Source organism: Macrobrachium nipponense, chromosome 9 (genome assembly GCF_015104395.2).
Source record: "Macrobrachium nipponense isolate FS-2020 chromosome 9, ASM1510439v2, whole genome shotgun sequence".
NCBI classification, from domain to species: Eukaryota; Metazoa; Arthropoda; class Malacostraca; order Decapoda; family Palaemonidae; genus Macrobrachium; species Macrobrachium nipponense.
The window spans coordinates 58,380,097-58,395,570 of NC_061110.1; the positions used below are offsets into that span (position 1 = coordinate 58,380,097).

Below are 15,474 nucleotides of genomic sequence, written 5' to 3' on the forward strand. Positions count from 1 at the left end.
AGATCCCTGTCTGACGACTCTCGGATGTGGCTCGAAGGGTCTTTGAGTCAAATTCCTAAGGAGGAGAGTCACATCCCACCACTGGTCCAGGGAAATGAGGTTCCAAGGACCTGTGGGCAGTCCCGGAGGGAAAGAAGGATATGATCGCGATGACCTATCCATCTTCCTGTCCGACATACTCTTCGGAGTGATGTCCAGTACCCATACTGGTATATCCATCTGCAGCGAAGTGTCTTGCGGTCTCGTATCCTACTGCAGCGAAGTGTCTCGCGGTCTCGTATCCCACTGCGGCGAAGTCTCTTCGTCTCCGCGGTGGATAGCGCACCGACGCTCCATGATGGGTGTCGATGGTCATGGGTACCGGACAAGCTAGTAGGATGGAGTAATGATTGATCTGGAACAACCGAACTAAGTCCACAGAGTAGCTCGTAATGGTCTTGGAGGCTTCAACTGACTGCGTTTAGTTGTGTGAGGCGAGCTGTCCAAGCATCCGAGGCGTAGTCACGTGACCCTCGCCTTTTGAAGGGTTATGCCGAGAGACCATACAAATCGTCTATCTGTTGCCACCGATGCCGGAAGGCGAGATGATGATTCTCTCAAGGCATGTGCCCAACAGGCAAAAGTCAATTGCCTTCTAGAGACCGAGGTCCCTGATGGCAAGACAGAAGTTCTCATAGTAGTTGAATCTCAGCTAAGGAGAAACAACACTATGTGCCGTTGAAGATGAAGGCGGTAGGTGAATGCAGACCTACGTCTTCACAGCCGAATCGAGAGAAGTAACTCTCAAGATTCTGAACTTAAAAAAGTCCCGCCGATGACACCAACACGCGAAGGACGGTTTAATCCCTGTGATTTACAAAGGATGAAAAACGACTCAAACCGCTACTTCATTGCTGTTCGGTGAGAAGTTGGAGTTGCAATGAAAGCGGAGCACTTTTCAGTAAAGAAAAAAAACACAGGGAGGTACTGTCTGAAGAACCACTTCTCATGGGCTGAATCATCATCATCTTCTTCCCAGGTTATCCAAGGAGGACATCTATATACTTGGAAGTAGAGCTGGCAGGGCGGGGAACAGGCGATGTCTTCCGTTATACATCTACAATTCGGGGTGAATAATGAACAATTGCACACCTACAAATACGAGATATATTTAGAAGACAAACTCATATGTCTGAAGAAATCATTCCGCATTATCGCAGCGGCAGGTTGCGATGCAGCGGGAGACTAGGCTACAGAACTTCTGGTTACCGGGTGCGGTAAAACAGAAAGTATGATATTCGAGACTCTTGATAGATCTCTGTCTGAAAAATTCTTGCAATGTCCAAGGCGATGCAGTAGAGATGGTCATTCACGTATGCGAGAATTCCAGCCAACCAGAGACCTAAGCCTGTGGTTGCCGGGCAGAGATCCGGTTCGGTAGTCAATCATTGTAGAGGAGAGAGACATAATCCGACCGTGCTATCTCAGAGAGCCAGCTGGTACTGGGCTGCCTCCGCTAGCTCTCGCTCACCTTTGTTCCATCCTGAGTTGCCAGGTAATCCATTCCAGAAGGAATATGTTTGGCTAGAACCATCGAGCGCAAAAAAATACGCTCGAATTTGCATTTAATCGAAACGGATTTCGGTGAATGAAACACTGAGGTGGTGTTGTAACAATACTATAAGTATCCCAAAATCGAAACTGGTAACTCCTGGAAGGTTTGCAGGCAGTCCCGAGTTGCAGTTCAATTAAGAAGATACTACTCGTCTCGGTCACAACCCGTAGAGTTAACTACGGTATGTGCCTACACCTCGGACAATTCAACTGATAACAGAATCATGTCGCGAGGGCAATATACGTAGTATATTTGTAGGTTCCTGTACATAGACCTCCACCTAAATTCTCTTCCACTTCGAGGAAACAAGAATAAGGACTGGAAAGCCGACACCCTTCATTCTCTAATGAAGAGAGTGAAGGTGAAGTGTTCCCCGAAGGAAGACTTCAATGGTGATAACAGGATACCGTAGACGATAGTTCAAGCCAAACTGGATGTTCCCACCCGTTCTCCTCTATCCCAGGGTTGGCCGCCTACTGAGGCGACGGACCGTTAGGTCCATCCAGGCTGAGCCCTTCCCGAGATATTCTTCCTTCAGCAGCAGTGCTTTTCTCGAACGCTAGAAATTCCAGGAATTCGAGCATTCGGCGAGATTCCCGATTATTGTAGTAACAATTATCTGGGATTCTCGTCTCGCCCATTCTGGACCGTGGTTTCGCCCAAGTGTTTGCAGATCATACAAGACCAGAACTCGGAGAGTGCTAGAAATTCCGAAGAACTCTAAGCACTCGGCGAAACACCCCCCACCGAATTCGTCAGACGATCATCGGGTGGTGGGTCTCCCTCCCGATTCCCGTAGAAATCGAGGATGGGGCATCATCCTTCCTAAAAGATGGGGACTTACGTCCAGTAGGACCCGAAGGTCCCTCCAGGAACACAGTCCCCAACGTGGAATCCTACGGAGAACGCTCTGCAGGATCCCTCCCCTTCCCTTCATAGCCATAAGGACAGAGTGAATGGGGGAGGAAGATTGGATACTCGCTCGCCTTTCCAGCGGAACTAGCAATCGGAGAAGCGAGTGCGAGCAGCCATCACCGTGTGGTGATGGCCGCTCTAGGAAAACGTTACCGTCAGGAGAAAATGTTTTCCCGAGGAGGGTTACGAACTCGTACTGTAGGCTAAACGTCTGCCGCCACCATGACCGTCGTCTGGGTGTGGTTGAGCGAGCACCTGACAGGAGAGAGCCGATACCATCCTCCGACGTGTCCCAGTCCTCGTCGAGGTCGAAACCTCTCAAGAGGACCAAAGGGGGAGCCCACCCTGGTCTCTTGAGTGCGTGGTCCAGACGGACTGTCACATGAACGGCGATGATGGTCCCTCCGAGAGTCTGGGAAGCGTCATTCATCCTCGCCAGCCCCCCACGATCTCCTCCAGCCACTTGAGCGATGATCTGTTGGTCCCAAGACCGAACCGGGCTCGAGGCCGGATCGTAAGAATTGCATTCCTCACGGTCACTCCTGTTCGCCTCGTTCCTCCCAGTGTAGCCTGAGGAGGTTGAAGAGACAGGTGAGGGAGACCTGATGCTCCTACCCTGCCTACTAGCAGAATCAGCAGGCTGGGAGGACTGCCGGCGATCACTAACCCACGGTGGCGATCAAGCTGCAAGTCTGGACCAGCGGCTTCTTGTGGAGAAACGTTGGACCAAGGAATGGAGCGTCAGTCTCTTATGTCAGGGGAGCTGTTACAAGAGCTCCTCCCCTGCCTACCAGCAGAACCAGTAGGCTGGGAGGACTGTAGGCGATCATCAACCATGGTGATGATCGAGCTGCCGGTCTGGACCAGAGGTCTTCCTGTGGAGAAATGCTGGACCAAGAACGGAGCGTCAGTCTCTTCAGGAGAGCTGCTGGTGATTGGGCTGCACTGGTTGAGCAGCTAGACCGAGAGCAGCGGCGACGGTCCCGAGCGTCAGAAGAGCTGCTGCTGGTTCCCCTATCCGTCCGGTCCCAGTGGGAGCGGCGGTCAGGGGACCGCCAGAGTACGCTGTCCCAGTGTAGCCCGAGGAAGTTGAAGGGATAGGAGAGGTAGGCCTGACGCTCCCCCCTGCCCACCGGCAGAACCGGCATGCTGGGGGGGGCAGCAGATGCCAACCCGCGGTGGCGATTGATCTGCAGGCCTGGTCGAGCGGCTGGACCAAGAACCGCGGCAATGGTCACGAGCGTCAGAAGAGCTGCTGCTGGTCCCCCCTCTCCGCCCGGTCCCGGTGGGAGTGGCGGTCAGGGGATCGGCAGAGTCCACTGTCGCGGTGGGAGCAAGGCCTGTCCTCATGGCATGTCACGCCGCTCGGCTGGTCCAAGCGACCAAGGGGACCACTTCTTTGCCTCAGCCCGCGGCTGGTCTGTGACCGTCCCATCAACCCTGGGTACCGGCGACTCGCCACGATCGCTGGCCTGGTGGGAGTCACCTTGGCGACTCCCACCAGTCTTCTGCTCCGTGCCTAGATCCTGACGCTGAGCGAACTCAGTTGCCTGGATCTTGGCTGCACGGTCACCCACAGGTGACCATACACTTGGTACCTCTCGCGAACAAGAGGCTGAGACGGTACCTGGCGTCGAGGCGGAACCTCTAGCGCCAGGAGAGGAGGTACCAGTGTTAGCCGGTACCCCTCCGGTCCCCGTCATCTTCCTTGCGGAAGGAGAGACGGGCCCCGTTCCCGAAGGAACAGGAGGACCAGCGGAAGCCCCAACTGTCCCACCGGAGTGGGACAGACCCTTAAAGGTCTCTGAGCGAGACTTCTCAGGGGGGGAGGAGGCTACCTTCTTCTTCTTCGGCTGGGGAGCCTCAGAAGTCGAAGGGGAAGAGGCGGCAGAAGACGACGGCGACACCTTCCTCTTCTTCCTAGACTTCCTCTTCACCAGTTCCTCAGGACAACCAACAGGTCCTCCATTCAGGACGGAGTTGGGGCAATTGCCGAAGCAACACGGCGCAAATGCACCTGTCCGGAGGGACCTGCGGGAGTAGGAGTGGAGAGAACGCTTCCTCAAGGAGGGCTACGAACTCCTACCTGGCAGGTGAAGCGTCTGCCACCCCGAGACTGGTCGGTCGCGAGCACGGACCCGCGGGAACGTCCACATCAACCCTGGGCACCGGACAATCGCTGCGAGAGCGACTGACGGTACCTGGCGAGATGTCACCCGAGCGACTCCTACCATCTTCCGTTTCGTCTGTTGCCATGGGTCCTGACACAGGGATTTGGCGAACTCCGCAGTCTGGACCTGGCTGGCACCGGCCGGTCACCCGTAGGTGACTGTACATTCGGTAATGCTCACAAGTGGGCGGCCGAGACGGTTCCCGGCCCGGAAGTGGAACCTTTGGAACCGGGAGAGGAGATACCAGCGGTGGCCGGTACCTCCATGGTCCCCGTCAGCTTCCTCCCACCCCGAGGAAAAAGAGACGGGCCCCGTTCCCGAAGGAACGGGAGAAGAACCAGCGGAAGACCCACTGTCTCACCGAAGCGAGACAGACCCTTAGAAGTCCCGTGACGAGACTTCTTAGGGGGGGAGACCACCTTCTCTTACGACAAAGCCTAAAGGTTGAAGAGGGGGAGGCATGAAGAAATGAAGATCTCAAAGAAGAGGATGACGACACTTGACGAGCTCTCTTCCTCTTCGGTTTCTCCTTCTGCCAGACTTCTACCATCAGGAGTAGATAATAACCTCACAGGGCAAGCGCGACAGCTTCGTCCAGTGCATAACTCCCAGGTAGTAGTGGTAATGAAAATGATTATCAGCAGGGGATCAGTACACACACTCGAGGATCGGTACGCAACATGCTACGAGTCATAGGTACAATTCTAAGGTTAGGATAACCACCACAAAGAGCATCCAACCAATACTGCTGAAAACACAATCACCACTAGTCTGTAAAATAAGAAAAAAAAAAATGATTAAGTAATGAGGATACTCCTTACACATCCAAGGGCGCCACCCTCCGAAGTGAGAGGAGATCCCCAAACACAACACCGCACGCCCATCCTTCTACCTTCTTCCGATAGTAAGTGAAAGGAAGAAAGAGAAGAGAAATTACCATAACAACAAAACACAGACAAACTTTTGACGTTCCTTTGTTAATTCCCAAGCGTAAGCGTAATTTCCGGATGGATACATGTCCCATTACAGGATCAATATCACTTACGATAAATACATATCTCGTCCTCATGCAGGTCTGAGCCAGTGTTAAAGGGCGAAAGAATGTATATAATATGTTAGCATACCTTAGCCGCTGACTCTTAACACAAGTAGAGGGGCGGTTACAAAGGCTATCACAAAAAGTGGGTTTGTATATTAAATGAAAAACCAAGGACAAACCTTTGTTTAGTATTAATATCAAGCACCGTATATGTATAACTATTTAAATACAAAAAATAAACCAAAAGGATCCCACCGGGAAAAAAGATCAAACGACCAGTCAGCTGGAGCTCACAAAACATACGTCTTCATCGGAAACACGGTCGAAAGCAAAGTGAAGTGTTTACATCCGGGCAGGCTAGCCTGCCCCATGGTTGTTACTGCCTAACCCCCTTGTTCAAGATTCAACGGCCGTAATTCCAGCTATGCCGTAAGTTAATTCCTATTGTTAAAGGACCGAAGGTTTCTATTCGTATCGGAACAAATGAGCGAGTCATATTTCTCTTTCATCAAACTGGATACCTCACACTAGCAGCACTAGTGTCAGAAATATTGAAAAGAGAATACTATTCATAAACAATTCAAATCTGTCTCTAACAGAGAAATAAATAAAAAAACGACAAAGCCTTAGGCTACCAGTACTTTACCAAAAACCCGAAGGAAAAGTCAACAAAAATCAAATACAAGCTGACTGCTCATAGGTGAACTTCAGTCGAGATTCGACAGAAAACAATTGACTATGTTAGAAGCTACACCTACATCTACACTAGGGCTACCACAAATTCCAAATTTTTCAAGTTCCTAGCAAGTGAATCTTTAAGCAATGTAATTACAGTGGACCCCCCGTATTTGCGTTCTCCAGATTCGTGGACTCACACATTCGCGGATTTCACTGGGAAACGTTTCCCCGCATTATTCGCGGAAAATTCGCGCATTCGCGGTATTTTTCTATGATAAATATCCACAAATTCCTGGTTTTTTTTATGAATTTCATCATAAAATGCACTTTTTGTGATAAAACTATTAAAAAAACCAAGTATGAAAATTTGTAGTGGGTTTTTCTTGAGTTTTAACTAACAAAATAGGCTGTTTTTAGCATTTTCATAGGGGTTCCAAACATTCGCGGGTTCTAACTATTCACGGGGGGGTCTGGTACGCATCCCCCGCGAATACAGGGGGACCACTGTACTTGGGAAGTTACATATACAGGCAGCCCTAAGTTAACGGTGGGGGTTCCATTCCGACAGCTTGATAAGTGAATATTGGTGATATCTGAAAATCAAGTGATTTTTGGCACTTATCGGCACTGATAACTGGATTTTGGTGCTGATAATCGGTTAATGGCACCTCTCTTAGGTTTGTATCGGCACCAATACAGTGGAACCCCGTATTCGTGTTCTCTGGATTCGCGGACTCACACATTCGCAGATTTCTCTCGGGAACGTTTTCCCGCATTATTCACGGTATTTTTCTAAAAGAAATATCTACAAATTCCTGGTTTTTTTATCAATTTCATCATAAAATGCACTTTTTGTGATAAAACTATTAAAAAAATCAAGTATCAAAATTTTTAGTGGGTTTTTCTTGTGTTTCAACTAACAAAATAGGCTGTTTTCAGCCTTTTTATAGGGATTCCAACTATTCGCGGGTTTTAACTATTCATGCGGGGGGGGGGGGGGGGGGGGGTGTGTCTGGTATGCATCCCCCGCAAATACATGGGGACCACTGTACTCTATTATCAGTGTCAATAATTGGAAATCAGAGCATTTCAGCACTAGACAACCATCAAAAACTGGATCGCTGTATATAAAAATTCTCAGTAGTACTACTTACAACCTTTGATCTTGAATTACAACCACTTAATGCAAGATGATTAAATATTATACATACCTGCTGTGCAAAGAACATGTTATTTACTACGGCTTCATTACGAACATAATTGTCAGTGTTTTCAACAATTTTCCTTCTTGATCTTCTTTCTTCTATCCACCTGAAATTATGAACAAAATGATATTTTAATGATAAAATAAGGTTTCACATATAATTACCAAACAATTACACTAGCTGTACGCTTTCTTACCTGGCAGTCGAAAATTCAAATTCCTGCCGGCTGGTAGCAGCACTGCCATCGTTTGTGTAGGTGATACAGATCCCGCCCACTATTGGGAATACCTGGTACTGCTGAGCTTTAGACTTCAATTCGTTGAGCCGCAACATCCATCTGTGGGGAGGAGGGCGGGCTCTGGTTATGTAATTGTTTGGTAAAGTATATGTGAAACCTTTTTATTTTTCATTCATTAAAATATAACTTTTCAAATAAGTGACTTACCAAACAATTATACTAGCTGACTCCACATTGCCTGGCCAAGGTGGGTATATGGACAGCTTTTATGAACAAAAAACAACGTCATGTGCTCAACATTATATATAATGTCTGCAGTACCTTACTTTGTGAGAGAGCAGCTACAGGCAGAGCCTGTCTCTGGTCGGTGCTCTCATCACATGTAGGAGATGTGGCAGTAATGGCCAGGGTCGTCCCTACTAATGGTGGGACTTTTTGCAATCATGGAAGTTCACCGATGATTGACAAAAAGCAATATAACACTACACAACACCATCACCTACACTAAAAACTATATGATACCCTTAACCAGATATAAGAACTGGTGGGTACTTCAGGTACATGTACCCTCAGGCTTCCCATAAATACAAAACACCTCAAACTCAAGGCGAGGAGACAGTAGAGGGTAAACACTGGGTCCCCCTATGCTTCCTCTCCCAACACCATTTCCGCTACTGACACCTGAAGAACTTATACAAGGTGAAAGAAGTCTGTTTTCTGGATTGGACAATTGCAGCGTAAGCCAGAAAATTGAAGATTGCCAGTCTCTGGATGAGGATTTTCATGCAGACTGGCTCAATCTGTTGTCCTGTGCAGACAGGGCAGCGAGACACGGTTCAGTGGAATTGGCTGCCTTATTCACTATGGGAGTACTCAAGAAGAAAAAACGGTGGTGCTCCTTCACATCTCTAGGAGTAACCACGAACCAAACATCGGCTTTGTTGTTCTCCCCCCTGAGTAAACCTCACCTGTTTCCAGAAGAAACCATCAAGCATGTAATGTCGGACCTCGAGAACAAGTCCACAGATGATGATCTGTCTCAATCAGTGAGAAGACCTAAGGAACCTCGGGTGACAGTAGCCAAAGCTTCACCTTTCCAAAAGCACACCTTTCGAGGAGGTAAGTCGAGGTGGTAGCAGAGACAAAGACTAACCTACGAACCACCTCCAAGTCTACCAAGAGGCCTCTCTTTACGACAGATAAATGATCGAAAGGTCCTTCACCCACCCGTGGGGGCAAAACTCCACAGCTACTGGGAGGAATTGGGGTGGAAGAGGAGCAGACCAGCGGGTCATACAGGTGCTTCGAGAGAGATATGTGATCCCTTTCACCAGATCCACCACTATCCAATACACCTGTCTGTTTGACAGCATACTCTACGGGATCAATAAGAGCTTTGGCTTTAGCCAAAGACGTAGAAGAGCTCATCAGCCAAGAGGTCATATAGGAGGTAACAGACACGAACTCCCCAGGGTTTTATAACCGGCTTTTTGTAGTCTGAAAGGTATCAGGGGATGGAGACCTGTTTTGGACGTAAGCGCTTTGAACATCCTCGTCTGGAAGATGAAATTCCGAATGGAAACCAGTCGATCAGTAATGTCAGCCATCCAACCGGGCGACTGGATGGTATCTCTCGACCTGAAGAATGCATACTTCCATGCCCCCATTCATCAGAACTCCAGAAAGTTCCTGAGATTCGTCTTCAAGAGGAGTCTTCCAGTCCAGAGCCCTCTGCTTCGGTCTGTCCTACACACATCAAGTATTTACTCAGATTCTCGCTACCTCTGGGGGAAAATAGCCTGCCCTTGATGAGGATCAACACCGCCTGTTTACTTAGGCGACTGGCTCCTGCGAGCCTGGATCCAGTCGTCCGTGTATGAAGGACTTGGAGAAGACGCTTACTTTGACACAACAATTGGGTATCTTAAAAACCACTGAGAAGTCCCAATTGATTCCTACTCAAAGGATTCTCTCTAGCTTTTCGGGTTTTTCTCTCCCTGAAGAAGATAGAATCCTGCCTGTCGCCAGTCCAACAGTTTCTGGTTCGCCCATCCTGATCAGCTCTCGAATGGATGAGCCTAGTCAGGACCCTGGCTTCACTGGAGAGTTTGTTAAGTCAGGACGCCTACATATGAGGCCGCTTCAGATCTTCTTGAAAACAAATTGGTCCCGGAAGACACAGTCGGACTCACTAGTTTTCCCCCCTGATGGAAGAGATAACAGTAGATCTTCGTTGAAGGCTCTCGAGGGAAAGATTACAAGAAGGAATTTCCCTAGTCGTGTCGAACCCCGACCTGCCATTCTTCTCAGATGCCTCAGCCAGTGGATGGGGAGCCCTCCTAGGAGCCAAGAGAGTATCAGGTCTGTGGACAGAATGAGAAAGACCTTGCACAACAATAGGAAGGAATTGAAGGCCATCCTTTAGGAGTGCAAGCGTTTGACCTTTATTCACCGGAGGAAACATAGCAGACTACTCAGCCAACACCACAGTATTGTCATATGTGCGGAAGCACGGAGGGACCCACTCGTTCTCTCTCAGCAAGATAGCTGAAGATCTCCTCACCTGGACGAACGAGAAGAGGATCACCCTTCTTCCAAGATTGCATAAGGGAGAATGAACGTGATTGCAAACAAACTGAGTCGGGCAAATCAGGTGTTACCAACAGAAAAGACTCTGAACAGAGTGTGTGTCAGGACCTCTGGAAGCTTTGGGGAAGGCCATCGATAGATCTGTTCACCACATCGAGGAACAATCGCCTTCCCATTTTCTGTTCTCCGATTCCAGAACCACTAGCGTGGAGAACAGATGCGATGCTGCTAGATTGGACAGGACTGGACGTTTACGCTTAACCTCCCTTCGGGATGATAAGAGAGGTCTTAAACAAGCTTCAATCACACCAGAATGTGACAATGACTCTAGTAGCGCCATTCTGGCCCAGGAAAGAGTGGTTCCCGGACCTTCTCAATCTGCTGGTGGATTTCCCCAGACTACTTCCACAAAATCAATAGTTTCTCAGATAACCCCATTTCAACCGATATCACCAAGGGTTGTCCACTCTGGCCCTGACAGGATTCAGACTGTCAGGAACCTGTTCAGAGCAAAAGGGTTTCCGCGAAGGGCGTCAGAAGCTATTGCTAGCTGCAGAAGAAGCTCTTCTGCCAAGCTCTACCAATCCCAGTGGAGAGTTTTAGGTCATCTATAACAGAGATTACGGAATTTGTTATTTCTGAGGGACACCAAGAAGTTACATCAGTTTCCAAGCAAAGAGGCCTCGACATTCGTCTTTAGTTCCTCCAAGATTCCAAGCATGAAGAAGTGGAATGGAATTGGATGTAGTTTAAGGTGGCTCAACGGTCCGCAATTCGAACCATTGAAATTGTCAACCATGAGAGACTTAACCAGGAAGACACTATTCTTAGTCGCCTTAGCCACAGTGAGCAGAGTAAGTGAGAGTCCACAAGGCCGGAGAAGTCTCCTTGGGAGGAGGCAGAAACTCTCAAAGAAGGAACTTCTCCTGTCGCATAAAACCTGTAGTTTTTATTTGCAACTTTGACTAAGGGAAGGCAAACGAAGCCTTGCCTGACTCCCTCTCTTAGCAAGCCCCTCTTCTCTTCTTTCAGTGCTTTCTTCGAGGACTGGTTTCGGTAATCCTGAAGGCGTTGATCTCCTATCCTTCCAAACATCGACGGAGGGGAAAGGCGGAGCTGATTCAAAAAACAAAGTCCGGATACGTCTGCAACAGGAACCTTAACAGACTAGAATAAGCAGAAGAGGTCATTGAATCCTGGTCTTGGGTTTCCTCTTCCGAAATGTCGGCTGACACCCAGTCTTCCTCTTCCGTCTGGCTCGTTGTCTTCTACAAAAAGACCATCAATTCTTGAAGCTGATATTAAATGGGTCCAAAGCAGAATCCTCTAGCAAGGGTTTGGCCTTCGAATCATCCTTGGGTGAAGCCGAAGTCGTGGCTCTTCTTCGAAAACGAACGACTGGGAGTTGAAAACCACACGAGACGTATGAGGAGAGCGAGTCGAAACAGCTCGAGACTAATGAGGCGAATGAGTCGAAATTCTTATCGACACACAACCAGGGTTGCCGTTTTGAGGAATTTCATCTATAAGTGTGGCTTTCTGGTGACATCTGGCAACTCCTTATGGCTTTTCCGACCACAGGCTACGGCACTGAATAATGAAATTCTTCACTTGTCTTTATGTAGAAAAAACGGTACCACTGCACACAACGAATCCAACGATGCGAGTCAGTCTCACTAGTGTGCGAATGTAACGCACCTGAATGTCTGACTCCGTCCGAAGATACGCTATCCGAAAAGGACTGACGATCCTCCCCGAAAATCTGGACCGGAGTCGTGGCTGTCGTACGGTTCTTCTTCGAAAACAAACGACTGGGAGTCGAAACAACATGAGACGTATGAGGCGAACGAGTCAAAGCAGCTCGAGGTGAAGGAGGCGAACGAGTCGAAACAGCTCGAGACGAATGAGGCAAATGAATCGAAACTCCTACCGATACACAATGAGGCAAGTCAGTCTCGCAAGCGCGCAAGCGCTCTTAACAGGCGGCGACATCCCTCTCGTACGCTGGGCGACTGTACTTCTGAGTCGGACGACAACTGCATGTCACTGATATCTACGCCTTTCCAGCGGCGTTTCCTGGGCACTCGCGAGTCGACTACGTCGACGGAGTTGGCGACTGACCGTGGGCAAACTCGCCCAGTCTCCCTTCGACCTCCGGTATGTCTTCTCCCGGGAGCTGGGGAGTATGACAGTGACCTTCGTCTAGGAGAACAGGGGGAACGGACAGCCACCTCCTCGGACACAACACTGAGACTTGGCCTAACACTGACCTTATTGCTTGACTCTTTACGAACGCACCTCTAACATGGAAATGGCGTTGGGATCGGAAACATGGGATACCTGGTCTGGAGTAAATGGTACTGAAGTTGGAGGGCTATCAAAAAGAGAAATATTAGATAAAAGTGGAGAAGATAGTGACGGTTTGCTCGCCTCTAAAGGCACGGAAGTTGTCTCTACTCTACTTTTACTACACGCTCTAAGCGCTGTTTCCTTCTCCTATCTTTGTCCATTTTATCCAAATGGGCTTGAAAAGTCTTCCAACCTTGTTCATCTAAACTACGGCACTCATCACAAGTTAATTCCTTAATACAGCACTGACCCCTACATTAATACATTTGGAGTGCAGATCGTAACATAGTTTAGCTAATCTAGTTTTGCACCCACTGCTGCAAAACCTAACTGAAGAAGAACTAGCATCAGGCATCTTCATAATAACTTGTTAATGACTAGGCAGCTAACTGATGAAGCAAAAAAGCCAACCAAGAAATTGTACATCACCAAAAAGAAAAAATCCACAAGGGCGACGAAAGTCGACTGCAACAACAAACCACCGGTGTTACCCCGTGGCCGGCAGAAAAGAAACTGAAGTCTAAAGCTCAGCAATACCAGGTATTCCCGACAGTGGGCTGGATCTGTATCACCTACACAAACGATGGCAGTGCTGCTACCGCCGCCAGGAATTTGAATTTTCGACTGCCAGGTAAGAAAGCGTACAGCTAGTGTAATTGTTTGGTAAGTCCCTTATGTGAAACTTAAAATTAATCACTCCAAAATGTCTTAAATAAAAATGTTACTGCACAAGATTAACATAAAAGGATATACATTATTCTGTAACTAGACTATTTTTCCCAATTTTGTCACAAGAATTCTATTTTGTTAAAGTTTGCTATGCAATATTCATAAGAATGAATGCACAATATATATCATTACAATAATACTTATTGTTGAACTTTACTAAGATTTACCTGAAAAGGAATATAAACCCATAAACTTTGCCTTCAAAGGATTTCTGAAGATCATAAATTTCTTCAACTTGAACGCCCCGCACTCCCATATCCTCCAGTAGTAGTGTAAAGAGCCCTGAAAGTTGATATTAATTAAAAACTAGTCACTTTCACTTTTAATATTACATGACTTATTTTTTAAAATAATCACCTTTCTGTGGCCTAATAACTTTTAAGTAAACTTACAAATATGTATAAGTAATTTTTGATAAATTGCAGTTTTCTTAAAAATACAAACAGGAAGACCCCCTGTCAAATTTGTTGAAACCTGGTACCTGGTAACTAGTTAATAATCAGCAGGTGAGAAAGTGGGGGACCCTGCAAAGGTTAAATGGTGGTATCACATTTCTCTTCACCAACAGAAAAATGATATTGTTATGATACAATAAAGTTTGTTCATACTTACCTGGCAGATATATATATATCTGTATTCTCCGAAGTCCGACAGAATTTCAAAACTCCCGGCACACGCAGTGGTCGGCCAGGTGGTAGTACCCATTCCCGCCACTGGGAGGTGGGCGTCAGGAACCATTCCCATTTTCTGTCAGATATTTCTAGTGCCACTGTCTCCTGAGGGGAGGTGGGTGGGCACTTTGATTATATATATATATCTGCCAGGTAAGTATGAACAAACTTTATTGTATCATAACAATATCATTTTGTTCATGAACCTTACCTGCCAGATATATATATAGCTGAATCCCACCTTTGGAGGAAGGGGGAGACAGACTTGTATTTTGGGAAACAATTCCATTTACATGATTGATATCTTGGTTCCTTACCTGTTAGCATAACTGACTTCGTGAGTACCGTCACCCAAGTCTACTTCTGCTTTACTAGAGACTCCAGCAAGGTAGTGACCTGCAATGCTGTTGAGTTCTAGAGGATCTGTCAACGGGGGCGTGACCACAAAACAACTAGATCCTACATTATAGACCTCCAATTTTTTGGGTAATGCATTCCTAGCGGTGCCAGCAATGACGTGACCTGTGTAGCTGGTGCGCTCTAATGAACTGTCACGGGGAGCGTGACCACAATGTGACAGATCATATAGGTGTTGATTAGACACCGAATGCTGTTAATGCTTCACTGGAGGTGCCAGCGAGGACGTGACCTATGTAGCTGGTGCGCTCCAGATGATTTGTCAACGGATACGTGACCACAATGTGACAAAAACATTTTACCCTATTATGAGGTCGAAGCAAAAACATTACCACCTGACCTAGCCTATCTGGTTAAACTTCGTATAACCAAGGCTAATGGAGGGAAGTCCGCCTAAGGCGGCCTACCCAAGACCACAATAAACTAAACACCTAAATAAGCATAATAAACTAAAAATAAAAAATAAAAAGAAATAAAATTAAAAAGTCCAAACTAACATATTATTTCCTAAATGATAGGAAGAGTGCTACTCTCTGTACCCAATACATATAGTGTCTGCTGCGACATATGGGCCCAAAGAGCAACAGTTCTCGTATGTAGTCCTCACCTCCCGAAGGTAGTGAGAGGCAAACACTGAATTACTACGCCAATATGTGGCATTCAAGATGTCCTTAAGTGCCATGTTCTTTTGGAAGGCTACCGACGTAGAAATAGCCCTCACTTCATGCGCATTCACCTTCAACATTTTCATATCATGTCTTGACAGGATGAATGCGCTTCCTTGATGGTGTCCCTCAAGAAAAAAGCCAAAGCATTCTTCGACATTGGTAAATTTGGCTTCCTTACTGAACACCACAAGTTATCCGAAAGACCTCTACA

At 47.4% G+C, this 15,474-nt stretch overlaps 1 protein-coding gene across 4 annotated transcripts in view; it reads right to left on the reverse strand.

Annotated features, from left to right (window-relative positions):
* The window catches only part of LOC135217863 (ubiquitin carboxyl-terminal hydrolase calypso-like), a 351,282-nt gene that overhangs the window by 309,058 nt on the left and 26,750 nt on the right, over nt 1-15,474 (reverse strand). For all 4 annotated transcript variants that reach the window (XM_064253884.1, XM_064253885.1, XM_064253882.1 and 1 more), the window contains exons 2-3: nt 13,675-13,789; nt 7,609-7,708 (exon numbers count right to left, since the gene is read on the reverse strand). In XM_064253884.1, the coding sequence (XP_064109954.1) occupies nt 7,609-7,708; nt 13,675-13,789 (215 nt within the window). The remainder of the gene's footprint in view (nt 1-7,608; nt 7,709-13,674; nt 13,790-15,474) is intronic.